The 19,837-nt window shown below is 55.8% G+C and overlaps 1 protein-coding gene across 2 annotated transcripts; it reads left to right on the top strand.

The window, feature by feature from the left end:
- The first annotated feature begins 2,909 nt into the window (after positions 1-2,909).
- On the top strand, positions 2,910-19,401 carry Tbkbp1 (TBK1 binding protein 1). 2 transcript variants are annotated; one of them, XM_041665184.1, is made up of 10 exons: positions 2,910-3,033; positions 4,783-5,036; positions 5,345-5,467; positions 5,715-5,819; positions 6,928-7,108; positions 7,781-7,956; positions 8,063-8,124; positions 16,071-16,189; positions 16,329-17,047; positions 17,917-19,401. In XM_041665184.1, exons 2-10 carry the CDS (start codon positions 4,812-4,814, stop codon positions 18,043-18,045), a joined length of 1,839 nt encoding a protein of 612 aa, XP_041521118.1. In that variant the 5' UTR covers positions 2,910-3,033; positions 4,783-4,811; the 3' UTR covers positions 18,046-19,401. The 2 variants fall into 2 exon arrangements, with proteins under 2 accessions (XP_041521118.1, XP_041521119.1); XM_041665185.1 differs by lacking the exon at positions 2,910-3,033 and adding an exon at positions 3,102-4,402.
- The last annotated feature ends 436 nt before the right edge of the window (positions 19,402-19,837 follow it).

Raw genomic sequence — 19,837 nt, forward strand, 5'->3', positions numbered from 1 at the left:
GGCAAAGTCTCTCTGCAGAGCAAGAGTCCTGGGAGTGGGAGACAGGCTCTCCCTGATGGTTTCCAGGGCTCAGCTCTATCTAGCACTCTATGTGAAGACAGTAGGGCCTCTCTCCCCACACCTGGGAAGGTCAGTTAGGAAAGTTCCACCGTCTGACCAGTGCCCAACACATCTCCCACTTCTATCTCAGCTCCCCACTTCCCTCCCAAAATGGGTCCCCTGGGTTTCCCTCTATCCCTCCATGATAGGAGCCTGGGTGGTTTCAGGGCTCTCAGAAGAAACTTAGACCAAGCCCAGCTTTCTCAGTCACACAAGGTCAAGTCACAGGGTTTCATTCCTTTATTAACAATTCAGAACATGCCTTCTAATCATCCAGGATTTATCACAATGCTGTGTCGACTGTTGCTCTTCCTAGACATCCCTGAAGCTACACCTTCCTTCCTTCCCTGGCTGCTACTACTGGTTCCTCTTCCCCTGAGCCCCAGGACTGGAACAAGCCCAGCACCTTACTTTCAGATACATGGCAAGAGATCTGTCACTAACTTAAACACTCCCACCTCTTGCGTAGATAGGAAGGCAAGTGGACTTGAACATAGCCAGCTAGGGCCCCTTTCCTTCAGGCTCCACAGTTTCTCCTGTGAAGTAGGAGCCATGAAAGATTGGAGATTTCTGAGACTTCACAACATAGCCTGTGATGGTCTGCAAGTCCCAGTTCTCCCACTGTCTCCCAAGTGTTGAATTTACGGATGGAGGCCACCATGCCCAACTTAATCTGGCTGCTTCTGCTTCCCAAGTGCTGGGACTAAAAGCAGGCATTATTATGCCCGGCTTCCAACATTTTTTTTTAAATTATTGAGTAATACTTTTATTTTTCTGACTCTTCTACCAGAATGTAAATTCCATGAGGGGGGGAAAGGCAGACTTCTTATTGTATCCTCAGCATCCAGTGCATCATGGCTGTTGGAGAAATTTTTGTAAAAAGTCAGGTATGTGGTTCATTCCTGCCATCCTTCCCCACGAAGAGGTGGGCTGAGACAGGTGGGCTTTGAGTTTGATGCCACGAAGTGTCTCAAAACACTTCCCCGAAAAATTTTTGAGTATTTTTATTAAATAAATGTAGTGACCATGGGCTGAGGGGCATTCTTGTTCTTAGCATTATCTAACATGAACATGAGCTAGAAATAGAATGTACTGAAATCAGGGCCAAACTTAGGGGCAGGTTTTCAGTCTGCTGGACTTTTGCCACCAGCCACATAGAGCCCAGGATAGAAGCACCTGGCTCTAGGGCACCAGGTGACTCACTTAGGCCTGCTCTGTGAGCAGCCAGCAGCTGCAGGGCTGACTCACCCTGGAGAGTGTACTCCGAAGGTAGGTACCTCGACCCACTGTCTTTTCCAGCAAGGGAGGGCCGGCTATGGCCAGCTCTGCTCACAGCTCACCGAGGATTGTGGAGACAGCAACCCTAAACCTGGCCTCCAATCTTAACGGCTTCTACTTCACAAGAGAAATTGTGGAAGCCTGAAGGAAAAGGACACCTACCTTGCCCTTGGGTCTAGTGAGTGGCATAACCTATGTTCTGGTCAGCTTGCCTTCAGATCTACAGGATAGGTGGGTCATCCTACATGGCTCAGAGAAAGTTAGTGCTTGCTTGGCCAGCAAGTAGCTGAGGGGCCTTTGTGTTCTGGACTATAAAAGGGAGCGGGCCAGCAGGAGGAGGCCAAGCCAGTGAGAATCCCATCTTTGAAGAGTGTCCAAGACCGGGGCTGGCCATCCTGGGAGGAGCGACTGACCCTAGCTAGCCTAGCATTTTCTCTACAGCGGAGAAAATGACAACTGCCCTTGTTTCTCAAAGCTATTGCAGAATAAGAGACCTTTTTTTTTCATCCTTCCCTTCTCAGAAGCACTTCTTTTAGAAAGCCAAAAAGCTGGCTAGGGTTCCAGAGAGTCTTCCCAGCTAAATATTGACCCCTACAAGAACCCCTTCTCTCGCCTTTGCCCTGCTTGGAGAGTTTGCATCTACCTCGCTCAGAAGCCCTCAGCTTTCCCTTGGTCTCCCCGCAGCTGTTAGGCTGGCTTTGCCTCTGTCCACGGTTCTTAATCCACCAGGGAAAGAAAATGACTCATTAACATCTCCCAGGCGTTCTCAGGGCACCTTGGCGTCTGATCCCTATTCTTTCCCCATTAGGGTGGCCTGTCGGGAATGATCTCCAGTGTAAGTCAGAGGTGAAGTAACTTGCCCAAGGTCACACAGTGGGAATGTGGCAAAAAGACTGCCTGGCAGTTTGGCGGATGCTCAAATCTTTGTGAGAAGGGTGAAATGTTTCTACTTCTCTGGCCTCTGGGAGCGTCTGTAACGAGGGTGGGAGGACTGTCCGTCTTCCCAAACGGACATTTTCATCTCCGTAGTTCACTCTCACTCTCAAAGTTAGATTTAACTCTAATGTCTCTGTTCAAGCGGAGAGATCAGATCGATGCCCCCTCCTCCGAGAGCAAAGCGTAGTCAGGCAGGTGATCTTTCTTCTCCAAAGACCAATAAATAAAAAAACAAAAATATTTTCCCCAAATAAACAGCTCTACTTCTTCGCAAAACGTGCAGCCCCAAGTCCAGCCCGCAGCGCCCCAGCACACAGTCCGCAGACACTGCGCCGGTCGGCGGGGAGGGGAGGCCGCGCGGCAGGGAGCGGGTGGGCGCCAGGCGCGCTGCCAGCCTCCGCCCGGCCGCACCGCGGGGGCCGCCGCCCCTCGCCACGTGGTGGTGGCAGCTTCGGGGTCCCGGGCGCCGGCCCAGCTGGAGAGACCCGGAGCAGCCGGGGAGGAGGAGGCGGAGGAGACGGCGGCGGCGGAGGAGGAGCGGGGCGGGCGAGCGGGAGGGAGGGGGCCGGGAGGGGAGGGGAGGGGGTGGGGAGAGACCCGGCGGCGGCGGCAGGGCGCGGAGCGGCGCGCGGTGCCAGGGGGTGGGGGCGCCGGGGCTGGTCAGGGGAGGGAGCCGGCGGAGGGGTGCGCTGCGACTGCGAGCAGAAGCCCGCGGCAGCCGTGAGTGCGGGCCGGGCCGGGGGAGGGGGAGGGGCGCGGCGGGCGCGGGGCGACCGGGGGCACGGGAGGCCGGGGGCGCGGGGCGCAGGTGGGCGGGCGCTTCGCCCAGGAGTAGAGTAGGGAAGGGTCCTGCGCCGCTGCCCGCAGCCTACGGCCAGCCCGAGCGCCGCTGCTCAGTAGCCCGCCCGGGGCCCGGCCGCGGTGGGGGAGGGGGCTGCGCGGTCTCGGCCCCCGAGAGGGGAGGGGCGACAATTTCTGTCTGCCGATCCCGAGGGGGTTTCAAGAGCGGCTCTTTAAGGGACGGGGGGGGGGGGTCCTAGCCGGTATCGGGGCCCCCTCCCCAGTCGCCTGCGCGGGTTCTCCGCGCGCGGCCCCAGGATGCGGAGGAAGGCAGCTCGGGTCTCGCGGCAGGGGTGTGTGGGGACACGGAGTCCTCGAATGGGGGTGGCCCGAGATCGTGGGCAGGGGCCGAGGGGTGTGTGTGTGATGAGCGCCGGCCAGCGGGGTAGGGGTAGGGGGTGGCGTGGGCAAGAGAGGGTTAAAGGTGGGGCCAGCCCTACAAACACGCGCACACGCTCCTTACTCAGACCTGTCACACGCGTCCCTCCGGCACTTAGCCGAGGCTGGGGGAGGGGGCTGGGGCCTGCACGGTCGGAACTCGCGCCTTCGGGCCGAGCCCCCTGGCCGAGGCGCACACACGCTCCAGCGCGCGCACACACCTCGGACATTCCCATAGTGCCTCACGTGACACTCGGCCCGAACGTGCCCACCCTGCCCACACGCTCACGCACGCGTGCTCACACGCGCGCACACAACCTCTGGCCGCTTCCGAACTCCGCGCTGACCCCCGTCCTCCGCCCTGCAAAGGCGCTCATTGACTGCGGCACACCTACACTCATTCACAGACACACACTCCCCCCACATGCCAGCCACAGCCACATTCATAAACAGGGCCGGGAGAAGTACACACGCACCCCCTCGCTGCCTACTCGTTTGGGAGCCCTGAGTCATTCCTGCCCCCTCGCAGGGCTCCCCTTTTCCCTGAGTGCAGGCACAATGGGACAGGCTGGAGGCTCCCTTAGTGGGCCCTGTACCCCTTAGGCCCCTTTGCCCAGTTTGCTGCCTCTGACACTCAGCCAAGGACTTCCTGTAGGTCCCAGGTCAGGGGCCGGCTGCGCCTGGACGGTTGCCACAGCCCCGGTGCAGTTAAGGGAGGCGCTTCCTTTTCCTGAACTCTGGGATCCTGCGGGAGGAAGTTGGGCGGGGGCCGCAGAGGCCAGGCTGACTGGTAGGACTGGCCCTCCAGAAGCACTGGCTTTCCTTAGGAGCGGCGAAGCGAAGGAGGATGGGGATCTCGGTGGCTGTCGAGGTATTTGGGAAAATGGAGATCTGGGGGAGGAGACCAGGCAGGTTCTGGGCTGTGCCAGTGCTGGGACAGTAGGTCTCCCATCCACAGGTCTCTCTTGGTTCTGGAAAGAACCCTTCCCTGTCACTGTGGCTTCCTTGACCCTGTTTATCAGTTGTCCCCCGACTCCACTCATGAGGTCCATCTGGTTCCATCTCCTTCCTCTTCGATCAGTGACGGCGGAGGATAGACAGGATAGACATAACCTTCTGAGGGAGAGAGTGTTGTGGGATCTGGTCACCCAGCTGAAACTCTACAGCTACTATAGGGTCCTCAGACCAGGATGGGGGAGTTGGGACAAGCACCAAGTGGTCCTCTTCACTCTGCTCTTCTTGCTCTCTCAGGAGGCCCAGTGTGGGCTGAAGCCCTTACCATGGAGTCCATGTTTGAAGATGACATCAGCATCCTGACCCAAGAAGCTTTGGGGCCCAGTGAGGTGTGGCTGGATGGTCCTGGAGACTCCTCCCTCGGAGGCGACATGTGTTCTGCCTCCCACTTCGCTCTCATCACGGCCTATGGAGATATCAAAGAGCGCCTAGGGGGCCTGGAGAGAGAGAACGCCACCCTCCGCCGGCGCCTCAAAGTCTATGAGATCAAGGTCAGAACCTGGATGGGATGGGAAGTTGGATAGGAATGTAGCAAGGGTGGGAGGGTGCCCGTGAGTTCAGATGGAAGAAGTCATCAGAACTGGAGGCTCATCCTTGAAGAAGTGGCCGACCGGTCTGGTGTGTGAGCCTTGCTACACCTGTAGCTAAGTGGGGTGCCGGGGGTGGGGGTGGCACTCAGCTTTGGAGTGGTAGGTCCCGTTGGAGAGGGCAGGAATAGAAGTCTCTGAAGCAGTAGGGTTGGGGCACAGAGTGGTCACTGGGTGGGGGCCAGACTTCTCTGAGGACCGCCCTCCCACAGTACCCACTGATCACTGATTTTGGAGAGGAGCACGGCTTCCCCCTGTATGAAATCAAGGATGGCTCCCTGCTGGAGGTAGAGAAGGTCAGTCTGCAGCAGCGGCTCAACCAGTTCCAACATGAGGTAAGCCCCTGGCCTTAGTTCCCCAGCCAGCCCAACTCCTTAAGCTTCCTGCTTCCAATCTGTTTCCAATGCCAATCGCCTTGCCTCATCCCCACCATGGCCTTTGATTAGAGGTGGCCACTGCCCCCCTAAACCAGCTTCAGCTCTCCCTGTTCTATTGGGAATGGGGTTGGGGAGGTTCGTGGAGCCCCTCTGCTCCCTGTCAAGGACGTCCCTGACCCTGGCGCACCTCTCCGGGCCTCCCCAGTTGCAGAAGAATAAGGAGCAGGAAGAACAGCTCGGGGAGATGATCCAGGCTTACCAGAAACTCTGTGTGGAGAAAAACGACTTGGAGACAGAGCTGGGGGAGATGGTGAGGCTCAGAGAGTGGGGGTTGAGGTATTCATGTACCTGGTACTGTGTGATTATGTATGAGCCCCGTGTGCCACACACACCATGTTTGTGTGCATAGCACCTGTGTCCCTGTGTGTCTATCCGTGATTGCCTGCGTTGCCTTGTGAGGGAGACAGTGTCACCCAGGTCATGGGTGACTCTGTCCCCTTGGCTATGCAGTGACCCTGTAGGATATTGTGTGTATATATTTATATATATCCTATTGTGTATGTATATATAGAGAGATAGATACATATTATATTTTATATATACACATATCCATATATGTGTATAATTATATATGTATATATCTCACACTGCATCAAAGCTGTACCCATAGCACTGTGCCCGAGCGAGGGTGCGGGTGACAGGAGAGGTACCCAGAACTCTAGAGATAGCTCTTGCCATGGGTGTGATGAGAGCTAGCGTGTGGCCATTTGTGCGAGTGTGTGGGCAGGTGGCAGGATCAGGAGACACGGTCTCTGTCAGCTCCTCACTCTGGCCTTGTTCCAGTTATTTAGCTTCCATCCCTCCTGAAAAGCAGGGTACATGGTAACCATCTCACTGAGCAACTGTGAGGGTAAAGGGACATTTGGCTAAGACCATTTCCCTCTCATAGTCAGAGACGTGTGTGAGGCTCTCGCTGCATGGCAGGCTCTGTTCTCAGCCCTCTACGCACACTTACTCATTTTAGCTCTCACAACAATCAGAAGAGTAGGCGTGGCACTGCTAGCCCCATCTTATCCTGGAGGCAGACAAAGCCCAGAAGTGGAAGCTACACTCCTGAGGGGGTGGGGAAGCTGGACCCAGAGCCGAATCTTTGTATAAATGCCCCTGTGCGATAATGACAGGGAAGAGGATTGGCTCTGACCTTGCCAGCCACAGTAGCCAGTGACATCTGCATTGCTGGTGCCAGGAGGGGAGGCCTCACACCTGTGGCCACTTGGAGTGTGAGTGTGGGACACATTAGCAACCTCTGCTCCAGTCTGGGCAGTGATGACTACCCGGCCTTGGGGACTCTTGGGTCTGGGAGTCCATGGAGCTCCCTGGCCCTGTCCAGACCCTGAGCCCTCTGCCTTTCCCTGCAGCGGGCCCTGGTAGAGACTCACTTGCAGCAGATCTGTGCCTTGGAGCAACAGCTGCAGCAGCAGCAAGGCCTCCGGGATGCAGCCTTCCCCAGCCTGAGCCCCCCACCCGCTCCTGCCACACCCTGTCCTGACTTGGACCTGCACTATCTGGCTTTGAGAGGGGGACCTGCCTTGGGTCATGGTAAGACTTCAGTGACCTCTGCCTTCCTGATCTCCAAATCTCCAATTGTAACTCCCTTTTCAATACCACTGGGCACCTCCAACTTGCCTAAAGTCTCCATACATTTCTTTCATTTATTCATTATTCTATTTATTTATTATTTATTTATTTGGGGTCTTACTATATAGCCCTCTTTGGTCTGGAGTTTACTGTGTACACCAGGCGATATCCTTGAATTTGGAATGCTAATGTCTTATTCTGCTTCCCTAACGCTGGGATTACAATCACGTGACACCGCACCTGGCTCCTTTCCAGTATCTTAAATTTGTTCAAAATTATTCCATTCTCCTCTCCAACTGTTCTTTCACCTCAGCCACCCTTTGACAAATTCTCCCACTGACATACCTCTGCTATTCAGATCATAAAATTCTTGGGTATGCCAGCAGAGGGCGGCCCACTCAGAGTCCCCCGAGGATGCTCCAGACTTCAGGTTCTAGCCTGAGACACCTTCCAGAGGCCATCTCATCTCCCCCCACCCCTGGCCTATACAGCAGGATTGACTCTCCATCTAGCCCATCCTAGTTTCCCTTGCAATAGTACCTCTCATCCCTGGGTGTTTGGCGGACTGTGTTCCTGTTGGGCTTTGTGTGGCAGCTAGAGCCTACCTCACCTTGTCTTGTCTCCCGACGGCAGGCTGGCCTGGTCCTGCTAGCGTAAGTGTGAGCGAGCTGGAGCGAAGACAGCTGGAAGAGGCCCTGGAGGCTGCGCAGGGGGAGGCTCGGGGGGCTCAGCTGCGGGAAGAGCAACTGCAGGCAGAATGTGAGAGGCTGCAGGGAGAGCTGAAGCAGCTGCAGGAGAGCCGGGCCCAGGTAACAGTGACTTTGGAGCTGCCCTTAGATGTGCAGAGCATAGATCAGCAGAGAAGGGGTGAAGACAGAGGGGAGGCTGGGCTCTGACCTCTACTTTTCTCCTCAGGATCTGGCCTCCAACCAGTCGGAATGTGACATGGCTTGGGTAAAGAGAGTTGGGGATGATCAGTAAGTCACATCTGTAATCCTTGCCCTCTCAACCCCATATGCTAGGAGACTACCTCAGGTCTCCACCGTTTGCTTTCCATCTGTCCACATTATTTGAGTGACCTCCTTTCCTAGGTCTAGGGGTGTGATGTCTGGGTTGCTTACACTCTGCCCCTGTTGCAGGAAGCAGGGAGGGCTCTGGAGCGGTCAGGTTCTGGGACCAGGCCTGTCTCTTCTCAGGGCTTGGGCTGGGGATGCACTCAGTGGCTCTACCACCCTGTTCCGTGTTCCCCGGTGAGTTTTCTATACCAGAAACAAAATTTAGAGGGTGAGAGTACATCCACTCTCACTTGTGAGGAGGGAGACGGCCTCCCTGGTTTAGGATTCAGCCTGCTGCGTCTCTTTATTTAAAGGGAAGAGTCCTTGTGATAGGAAGAGAGTAGAGTCCCAGAGGAGAGGCCTAGAAAATGGGAAGAAGCTGAGTGTGGGGGTACATGACAGGGGTCTTGGGACGTGCTGGGCAGCAAGGGTGGTGAGCAGCAGCAGTGCAGCCTGGCATCGTTCACAGCTGCCCGGCACTTAGCCTCTCCCACTTCTGAGAAACAGTGTTTAAACCTCCGTTTACTTAATGCTCTCTGGTGAGATGAGGCTAACGGTACCAGGTACAGGTTTCATCCATTCCTTACCAGAGAAGACTGAGGCCCGAGCGGGGCAGGAAGGAATTAACTTTCCCTCGGTGGCATACCCAGTTCCCAGGATTCCAGGGGTCCTCCCTCTCAACAGGTTTTCTCCTTATCCTTCCCGTTTCTGGCCAGTGAGAGATACCCCTTGCTTCCTTCCCCACCCAGGGGTGAGGGCCTGGGTGGAGCTGTGACAGCCGAAAGGGTGAGAACCTAGTTTGTGGGACTGATGAGGGGGAGACCCCTCCCTCAGCTAGGCTTCTGTGGGGGATGGGAGGGAGCTTTGCGGAAAGGGTCCACCCTAGCTTGTGGCTGGGGCTCTGGGACCACGGTAGTCCATGTATTTAAACCTGGAAAGCACACATACGTAGAGTAGATCCTTGCTGAGCCCCGAAGGTCTCTTTAGGGGTCAGTGAGTCCAACCCCTTCTTACAGTGAAAATTCTTGCACTTAGTGGAGACTTTGGCAGGGCTGGATCCCAGAACTCTTCCTGGGCTGGGGAAAGGCCATGCATTCTAGACTTTCCCTTTGCCCCTCCGGACCCTGGGTTCTCCTCCTGGGCTCAGAAGTCAGCCATTGCTGCAGGATGTGAGAGGAAGGTGAGGTAAAGATGGGAAGGGGCAAAGAGAGTGGCGGATCCTTCAGGGCTAGGACCGCAAGAACCGAGTGACAGATAAACCATCTCAGAAGGTGTTTGGGAGGCTGCATCATCCATATTGCTTGTTCTGGCCAAACTAACCCCTTCCTTGCCAACCCAAGAGAACTGGCCGAGGAAATTCTCCCAAGGTGCAGCGGGCTCCTCCTAGACCTGTCTGTGGCTTCCACAGGCCTCCTGGATCTCTGTCAGCCCAGCAGGCCCGACCTGCCCTTTCCTCTCTGTTAGCATAAATGCTTCTGGACAGCCCCAGTGTGGCAGGATCAATTCTCAGAGGAAGTCCTCACTCCCCTGCTAGTTTTATTTTCTTATAAACTCAGTCTTTTTGGTAATAGGCAATTCCCTGGGGCTCCCTCCCATCCCCCCCACCTCAGGATGGCTCAGTCACCTCTTTTCAGCTCCCGGGATCATCAGTCACCTATCTACTTCTGCTGACTACATATCCAGTGGGAATTTTATTTATTTGTTTGTTTGTTTTTCCGAGACAGGGTCTCTCTATGTAGCTTTGACTATCCTGGAACTTGCTCTGTAGATCAGGCTGACTTTGAACTCACAGAGATTCACCCACCTCTGCCTCCCAAGTGCTGGGATTAAAGGCGCCACCACCACCCAGTCAAGGGGAAATTTTATTGATGGACTTTCCCAGGGAATGAAATGCTGGCTCTACATTATCTGGGGGAAAAGGGCAGTTCCTGAACCCAGCCTGTCTCGAGGAATTAATCCTCTCATCTTGAAAGGTGCCTTCAGTCTCGTTTGTTCGCTGGGGCAGCCAGATTGATCTCAGGAACCCTCCACTAAAACATCTCTCCTACAGCAGTCTTGCCTGTCTGAACCCATCCTGGTGCTCTCTGTGCCTAGGAGCTGGCCTTGGAAGCTACAGACCGTTGTTCTCAGCTCCTGGCCCACAGACTCTGACCACCAGTGCTTCACAGCCAGGGGACTGACGCCAGTCACCAGGCTGCAGGGACCAGGCTGCCATTCCCCAGGTCTGACCTGTGGGTGGGATCTTGTGAGGATGTTCGGGGAGGTAAGGACCCAGGAAGGTCCTTGTCAAGGTGACCTGTGCAGGAACCCTATAGTCCCCTCCCCTGGCCTATGAATTCCTGGGCAGGACTGTTTGAAAGTATGGCCAGTGCTGGGGGCCAGAGAAATCTTATAGTCACTGCTTGAGGGAGAGAGGGCACCAAGCAGATAGCAGCTCTGGAAGGTAGATGGGGTCTTATTGGTGAGGGGGCCCAGCGAAAAGAGGGGGAAACCATAAATTATAGGTCTTTCTTTTTTTCCTAGTGTGGGGGGCTCAGGGTTGCAACCTGGGTCCTTTTCCGCCCACCCCTCCCACCCCTTCTCTCCACCCACAAGCCTCTGCGTGGGCTGTGGTTAGTGGTGGGGAAGTGTGAACTCAGAAGAGAGAGGATGGAAACTCTGCACAGAGGTCAAGGGCAGTGTGGGGTAGGTCAGGACGGAAGTCGGAGACCCCCGTGTACCCTGAACCTAGCCTCCTGCCCCCAGAACCAGCAGGCCCAGGGCCTCCTCCTTTAGGCTTCTCACCCTCCCTACTTCCTTTGCTTTAAGTCTCCTTCAACCGATACCCAGAACACAGAGAATTAACCCCTGAGCCCTTGCAGCTGTGGGGCATCCTGAGGGTGGGCAGGGGGGGGGGTCTGCTGGCCAGAAGAACCGGGTTTTGAAGGCATTTCCAGCCTTGTGCCTGCCAGCTGAGCCCAGAACCGGAGCTGCTCTTGTCCTTCTCCCCATAGAAGCCAAGCGCGTTCTCCCCTCTCTCATCGCCAAGTGGTTTTTATTGTTCTTTGTTTGCGTTTTGGTTTGGTTTTTGGTTTTTAAGACAGAGTGCATAGCCCAGGCTGCCGTGAACTTGCCATGTAGCCGAGGATAACCCCTTTTCTCCTCCTCTGCCTCCCTTGTGCAGGCCTTACGGCGCGTACTACCAACTTGTTTTTGTTTTGTTTGTTTGTTTGTTTTTCAAGACAGGGTTTCTCTGTAGCGTTGGAGCCTGTCCTGGAACTTGCTGTGTAGACCAGGCTGGCCTCAGACTCACAGAGATCCACCTGCCTCTACCTCCCAAGTTCTGGGATTAAAGGTATAAACCACCACCGCCCAACCTCAACTGTTTTTTTGTTTGTTTGTTTGTTTGCTTGCTTGTTTTTCCAAGACAGGGTAACACTATGTATCCCTGATTGTCCTGGAACTCACTATGTAGACCAGGCTGGATTAGAACTCCCAGAGGTCCACCTGCCTCTGCCTCCTGAGTGCTAAATAGCCCTAGTTTGCCTTCATGGCTCTTCTTCCCAAGTGCTAGAATTATAGGCATGAGCCACCACATCCAACACACTTAACAAATCTTAAGCCAGTATCTTTAAACAAACAAACAAAAAGCCCAAACCCCAAAATGGGCTTTCTCATGTCCACATCACTCTCATAGACATGAAGCATTAAGAAAGAGTTCAGGAACCAGGGAAGGGTGGTCCAGACAGGTCCTAGCAGGCAGGGTGAAAAGGTTCACGGTTGCCTGCTCAGGTGGTTCTGCAGGTAGGAGGCCTTTTATAAGAAGGTGACCATGTGATTTGTTGACGAAATTGCATCACTTTTGAAAGTGAAAGGGGACACTATTAATTATGCAACTAATGTGAGCAGGGACAGGCCAGGGCAAACAGGGGTCCCTGGTTCCTGTCCAAGTGTGGGTTGCTCAGTCCCGCTGTGTCTAGGGAAGCTTCTGGACCCATAGCCATCTGCTTCTGCCTGGTGGAGGCTGCCATAAGAGCTCAGGTCTGGGGACCACAAGTCATAGCTGGTCGAGGAGCATGAAGGGCTCAAGGCTCCGGAAAGGAAGTGGTGGAGCACTGGCTTGTTGCAAGCAACTTCCTCCTCCGCCAGCCCGCAACCTCAAGTCCGCTCCACGGCCTGGTGCCTGTGGTCCCCTCCCTGAGGGTCTGGCAGGCGGGAAGACTGATGCTGGGTGTGCCTGTGGGTGGGTGGAAAGTTTGGCCCCTAAATTCCCCTGCTGGGTAGGGTGCCTGGGGCAGCTAGGGGGCAACCAGGGTAAGGATGGAAGGGCTGGGAATGCCAGGTTTCTGGTTTTCTTCCGGGTCTGCATCAGATGAGGGTTCTGACCACAGGACAACTATCGTCCTATTGCCTCCCCTGCAGAGGACCTAACTTTACTGCTATCCCTAGTCCTGACCCCCAAATGTGTCCATAATCATGGCCACAGAAGAACTGCGAGCCGTGTATCTAGCTGGACCCTGATCCCCGCTTTCATCCTGACTTGAAGCCAGTCTCCAAGTCTCATCCCATCCCTCAGGGCTGGCCTGAGTCCTGACTTCTCCCTACACTGTGGGGCCTGGTGGGGTGGGGGTGGTCTGTGTGGCTCCCAGACTCCTTTGAGGCAGAAAGAAGCTTTGGAGAGGATGCTCAGGTCTTTGACTTTCCTGGATTGCAGTTGCTTTATTAGTGACAGTGGAGACAACTCCTTCCAGGAGGGACTTTGAGATCCCTGGATTACTAGTGGGAAGGATGAATGAAAGGTTAAGTCAGGGAAGAGTAGCCCTCTCTCCTGCCAGCTCCACCGTTTGTACTCCAGCTTCTCCAAAGATGCCAACCGAGTGGGCTGAGGTGCTGAGAGCAAGTGTTTGACTCACCACTCTGCCGCCGCTGCTCCACAGCCTCCTACTAGCTCTTAGCCAAGCTGACCTTCCACTCCCTTGTAGTCCGTCGCTCTCATCACTCTTCCAAGGCAGTAGTGGTTCTCTGAACACCTGGGCTGCCTCCGAGGTCCCCAGCCTCTTCCTCCCTCCTCTTCTGCTTTCCCACTGGGCTTCCTCCCACTTCCCTGAGGTTTGGGAGGTGTTTGTGTAACACTTAGCAGCTGGGTCTTTGGAATCTTGGAGGTTGGTGCTCTTCTCCCAGCCTTAGGACATGGCCGAGTGACTTTATCTCTGTGGACCCTTCTTCTTACCTGGGACGTAGATAGGTGGGCATAGGGTAGTCGTAAAGACAAGTGAAGTTCCTAGCCCATGATCAGCACTTGTATAGACCCAGGGAAGCATGTGCTGTGGCTTACATGACCTGTTCTTCCTCAAGTCATGATGGTGGAAAAATCTCTCAGGTGTGGCCAGGAAGTCAGGAAGCAGGGTATGTGTTTAGATGCACCTGTGAGGCTCTGGGTTGTGTTTGTCAAGTTGAGATTTTTTTCCACTGAATTGGCAATGTTTTCAATGAGTCATTCTGGTGCTTAGCATATTCAGCCACTACTATGTGAGGAGAGAGATGCCCAGAGAAAAGGCATGTCCCACAGAACTGTGAGGTGTCAGGAGGAGGTCAGAGCTCCTCACTCTGTCCAGGGTTTTTGTGAGGGTGTCCTGAGGCTTTTAGAGTACTGTGTCAGCCTGGAGGGAGCTGTGCACACTGTGGTAAGGGCTTCTTCCTTCATTTCTTGAAGCTCCATGTTTTTCACCTCAAGGAGAGTGCCAGGCACTGGGCTACTGGGCTGTGGAAACTAGGTGACTCCTGACACCAAGGGAGCCCAGCGGGGGAGAAAGGGGCCTGGGGAACTGAATGTGACAGGTGAGATCTCCCAGGCAGAGTGTGAAAGAGACGACCTGTATCTGTCACCTGAGATAGAACGGGGAAAGTGGATGGGGAGAGCAACCATGCTCTGTGGACAGAGGTAACACTCCATCCCTGCCCTGTCCAGAGTTCCCCCTGGCTTCCACCACTGAGTGGACAGCACGATCCTGTCCCTCAGGAGCCCTCAGCCTGACTAGGAACACACAGCTCCTGCACTCAGATGGCTTTCAGTCTAAAAGCCAAAGCTTCCGTGGAGAACCCCGAGTTTGGTGTGGGACATGTGGACAGGCTCAGAGGAAGATGCCATTTCTTCCCACAGACTTGTGGGAGGGGGGTGGTGGAGCAAAGGGTGTTTTCACAGACAGAAGGCCTGAGATATGGTGAGTTGGTGGCCATGGCCCAAGTCAGGGCTCCCTGGACTACTCCTGTCTTGGAAGATGGGTGGTGAGGCCTGATTTTCCCTAAAGAGTGGGCTTAGCTCTCAGAAGCCTTATTGTAATTGAATTAAAAGTAGCATTACACTGTGACCCTAGGTCGGTAAGAATGCCAGCCCCTGAACCAGAGCGGGGCGCACAGTCATTACCTGTTGTCTGCAGCCCCAGCCTGGATGCCTCTGCTCTCCTGATAGGCTCCCTGCCTCACATATCCCCAGCCATTGCCCTTTCTTGTCACTCTGCGTGCATCCTCTCACCTTAGGAGGAGACTGACCCTCAACAGCACCCGTTACTTCGCTACATCCCCAGCTGCTGAAGTTCCAGGGTTCCTTCTGGAACTGTAGAGATGGGAGAGCCAAGGAAAGCCAAACCCTTACCTTCAGAGAGCGCTCAGACCCATCCGAGCCCAGAAGCACAGATGCAGGCAGGTCTGAAAGCCAGGGCAGAGATCAATTGCTCCTGGGGCCGGGAAGCAGCTCACGGGAAGAAAGAGGGGCAGCGCTGGAGTGATAACTTTCATTGTGTGTGTTTGGGGTGACCCAGAGGGAAAAAGGGGTCCTTTGCTAAACTTAGGCATGAGTGTTCCCCAGCTCCATGAGGCCTAATTTGCACGATGTGAACAGGAAAGAACTGGATGGGAGCCATTTCTGAACCTGCACAGAGTAACAAGCCCTGAACAAAGAGCTGGGAAGAGAAATACACTGGAATAATTCTCAGTAAAAGTCCACAGCAAGGCAGTTTTTGAGAAATGCCGAGTCTGGGTGGCACGCCCTGCAAGCGGGCGGGCGGTGCCCAGCAGCTGCTTAGACAGAAATGAATGGCAAGGGCAGGACAGATGTGTTCAGAGAGGTCCTGAGGAGGCTCGGAGCACACCGGCGCCCTTTAGGCAGGGACAAGAGCAGTGGGCCAGGAATGGGGCCAGCTTGGAGGGGAGCGAATCAACCTCTACCTTCCAGGAGTGGAGTGCTTCCTAAGGAATGGCTTCCTTCGTCACTGCCTGTGCAGAAGTGGTCCCCAGTGTTTTCAAGGTTGAGGATGTTTCCTATGAGCCTCCTCCCCCAGCACGCAGATCGTTTGTTTATAGTTCTAGATCCTGGGTATTACAGTTTTGGGATTGTGGCCAGTATTGAACCCAGGACCACATGCTTGCTAGGCAAGTGTTCTACCATAGAGTTACATTATGATTTTCGTCTTGAGGCGGGACCTCACCAGGCTCGCCCTGAACCTGTTCTGTGTCCCAGGCAGTCAGGCTTCAGCTTCTGCGTCAGCTTCCCTGTGCTAGTACAAGCGCCTGGAACACGTGAGCTGTAAACTCAGTATGTGGCTTTCTTAGGAATCAGCCCCAAGTGGGATTCAGGGACTCCCTTGGAATCTCTCTATTCCACATCCTTGCCCTAGGCGGGGAACCTCTGCTCCAGGGTGGGGGACGATCTCTGGAAGCAGAGGCAGGCTCCCCAGAAGAGTTGGCTGTTGAGGTGGACCTTACAGGCAGAGAGGATTTCTGCAGCTGGGGTAGGTGCGAAAGATGCAAGGCAGAGCGGGTTCTTTTCTACTATGGCTGGGGCAGAAGAACCACATCCCTTTTCTTTCCCACCCCTTGCCCTCTGACCTCAGGGTGAACTTGGCACTGGCCTACACAGAACTCACGGAGGAGCTGGGTCGGCTTCGGGAGTTGAGTTCCCTGCAGGGGAGGATCTTGAGGACTTTGCTGCAGGAGCAGGCCCGGAATGCAGGTAAGACTACCAGAGATGGGCAGGCCCCCAGTGTGGGGAGCAGGGGTGCTGGGCCCAGAAGCCACCTCCCACTCCCTGGGTGAGCACTGTCCACGGGAGCCACTTGACTTGCCTCTCCACCTGGCTTTCTCTTTCCCAGGCCAAAGGCACTCGCCACTATCGCAGCGCCACTCCCCGGCCCCCGCGTGCCCCTCACCCTCCCCACCTGCCCGACCGCAGCCCTGTGCCCCGTGCCAGTCCCCCGCCGCACAGCGCCGCTCGCCCGTGCCCCCATGCCCTTCGCCCCAGCAGCGCCGCTCGCCCGCCTCGCCCTCCTGCTCGTCGCCCGTCCCACAGCGCCGCTCGCCGGTGCCGCCATCGTGCCAGTCACCCAGCCCGCAGCGCCGCTCGCCGGTGCCACCCAGCTGTCCGGCCCCGCAGCCCCGGCCTCCGCCGCCGCCCGGGGAGAGGACGCTGGCCGAGCGCGCCTATGCCAAGCCGCCTAGCCACCACGCCAAGGCTGGCTTCCAGGGCCGCCGCAGCTACTCGGAGCTGGCAGAGGGCGCAGCCTATGCCAGTGCCTCCCCTGCCTGGCTGCAGGCCGAGGCTGCCACGCTCCCCAAGCCCCGCGCCTACGGCGGCGAGCTCTATGGCCCCGGCAGGCCGCTCAGCCCTCGCCGCGCCTTTGAGGGCATCCGCCTGCGCTTTGAGAAGCAGCCATCAGAGGAAGAGGAGTGGGCCATGCCGGCCAGCCCACCCAGCCCCGAAGCGGGCACCATCCGCTGCGCCTCATTCTGTGCGGGTTTCCCCATCCCAGAGTCACCTGCAGCCACAGCCTATGCCCACGCTGAGCACGCACAGTCCTGGCCATCCATCAATGTGAGTTGTGTACTGCTTCCCTTAACCTGGGTACCGTGAGGTGCCAGGAAAGAGCCTGCTCTCCCTCCGGAGTCCCACCCTGTCCCCTTTTCTCACACATGGTAGACAGGGGCCACCCCGCAAACACACCCTAGCTTAGTATAGACCTTCCTTCCTCTTCCTCTTCCTCGGTTTCCAGTTGGTAGGAACAAGCTCCCACCCCTACCTGCACTATTAGAAGTATGGTCCTCAAAGTCCTAGCTTTGATTTCGACTCCACTGTGTAGTGTCTTAAGGACCTCATTCAAATTCTATCAGTTTCCTCATCAGCAAAATGAGGGCGATGCCACTATTACCTTAGTGGGTTTTTAGGAGGCAGTGATCCTAAAGCAGTTCTCGGATGTGTGGCTCAGGTGTACTATTATGTTGATGCTGAAGGACAGGGGTACTAAAAGGGGCAGAACATGGCCCCACACAGGGACCGGCCTGCCTATCAGGTTCCATACTCCAAGCCTCAGATACTGAACTCTTTTCTGTCTGTCCTGTTCCAGTGGTCTCAAGTGTGACCGGAAATTATTTTGGGGTTGTACATGGTTTGCAGTTGTCCAGTGCTATAAGTTAGCTGTGTCTGAGTCACTCTGGAGGCATGTCAAAGTCCTGGATTCCCTCATTACTGGTGTGCCCAGGCTAACTGAACAGTGACTCTCATACACCAGTGCCCTGGGCAAAGAAGGAGGTGTTGGGTTAGTGGGTGTCGGAAACATTGAGGATAGTGCTGGAGGAAGGATAGCCGGACCCCTGTGCATGCTGCAGCCCGCCCTGGTGCGGATCCTAGGAAGGAGCAGGCTGGGGTGTGAGGCAGCTCTAAGTGCTTTCATTCTCCCCCTGCAGCTACTGATGGAGACGGTGGGCTCTGACATCCGCAGCTGCCCCCTCTGCCAGCTGGGTTTCCCTGTCGGGTACCCGGATGACGCCCTCATCAAACACATTGACTCCCACCTGGAGAACAGCAAGATCTAGGGCGCCTCTACCCCGGCTGGCTGTTTCTCTGCTCTCTTATCTCCCCCCAAACACTCACTTTGAATGCTGCATGAATCTCGTGGGGGGCCCCTGCCCCTTGCGGTCCCCAGATACCTCCACTAGCTACCGAGTCAATGTGTGTGCCGTCTTCCCTGGTCCAGGCACCACTCAGCTCTAGCTCTTTCCAGGAGGTTGACCAAGGCTCTCTCCACCTTCCTGGTTTCCTCTGGGGAGTGGGGGTCTAGTCTGGAATGGGGAGGACATACCTTCCACCTCTCTCTCTCTGCTTTTCTGGTTTTCAACAAGGTTGGAGCCAAGCAGAAGTCTAGTGCTTGGGGGGGGGGGGGGGTGAGCGGAGGAAGGGTCAAGAGCTCTGGGAGCCCCTTCCCAAATGTCCATCATCCCTGGGCAGTGTTCTCCCGGGGAGGACCTCTTGAGAGGGTCTCAGAGCCTGCCCTGCACACCGATGCCAGCCCTCTGTCTCATGCCCGACCAGCCTTGGACTCGTAGTATTGGGGAAGGAGGCATCTTGTTTCTCATTACTCTCTGCAGGCTAGCTCTGTTCTCCCCCTCTGCCTACCCTAGGGAACAGGGAACGCGGCAGAGGTGTGGGAGAACCCTGCAGGCCTTGGATGATCTAGCCCAAAGGGGCTGCCTTGAGGCTGGGACTCCTGGGCCATTACCCGCTCAGTCCAGGGGACGGCCGGTCTGCCAGCCTCACAGGCCTGGGCCCTTCCAGAGTCCCTGGCACTAAGGAGAAGATCATCAAGGCAGATGCCTCCATGCTCCCCCACTGCAGCTCCTGACACCATAGATGCCCTGGAGCCCAGGTGTTGCTGGGTGGGTGTCATCAGCTCCTCCCTCCCAGGCCAGAACCCGAGAATGGGCCCAGGGTGCTGTGGAGATCAACTTCAAAAGAGCTAATCCCCTTTCCACACCCACCCACCCACCCCTAAATTCCCTCTGTGAAATCTACCTCAGAGCCGTCCCCTCAGAAAGACAGGGGAGCGGGAGGCTGGGGCCCCAGGCTGAGGTGGGAGCCTCCTGAGGGAGCCTGCTGCCCACTATGAATCCACCCCTCACTTTGAGCCTCCCTGGGGCCTTGGCCAGCTGGTGGCAGTGAAAACCACTGTCCATCACTTGTGCCATTCTGATCCAAATCTTCCGGGCCCTCTCCCCACACCCCTCCTTCCTCTGTGCAGGGGCGAGGGGTATGTCAGCAGGGAAGGGGCCAAGGACTCCAGAGATGCATCATTGTACCCTGAGTGTTCCCCAGGGAGGGGACATGGGGAAGGGGGCCTGTAGGGGGGAGAGAGGGCCCTGTGCTCTCTGAACAAGTTGAAAGTCCAAATAAAACTTACCTGTTCCATCTGCTCTCAGCCGTGCTTCCATGGGTCGGGAGGGGCCTTGAACCTCACTTGGGAGGTCTTAGAAATGTCTTGGGAACCATAGGCACTGCGGAGCTGGCACTAGCAAGTGTGGGTGGCCCACATTCCATGATTCTGTTGATGATACTGGCTGCTGGTTACTCGTGGCTTATGTCTTCATTTAGAACAGGTGTGAAGCAGTCACCTACCCCTGTAGGTTCAGGGGTTCTTGAATTCTTCCCATCAGCACACCTGGCCTGCAGAAGTTCTGGGGCGTTTTCGTTGGTCGGTAGCCCTTATTTTTCTGATAGCTTTCTCAGATAGTTCAGAATGCCAGGAACAAGGTTGGGACAACGTAAAGAAGGAAATCTATATTCTATGTCCTCGTGAGTCTAAGACTAGGAAGGAGCTAGGCTTCAAGCACA

This window comes from Microtus oregoni, unplaced genomic scaffold (assembly GCF_018167655.1).
Source record: "Microtus oregoni isolate MIOR12 unplaced genomic scaffold, Mior012 000015F_ref0000493, whole genome shotgun sequence".
Lineage (NCBI taxonomy): Eukaryota > Metazoa > Chordata > Mammalia > Rodentia > Cricetidae > Microtus > Microtus oregoni.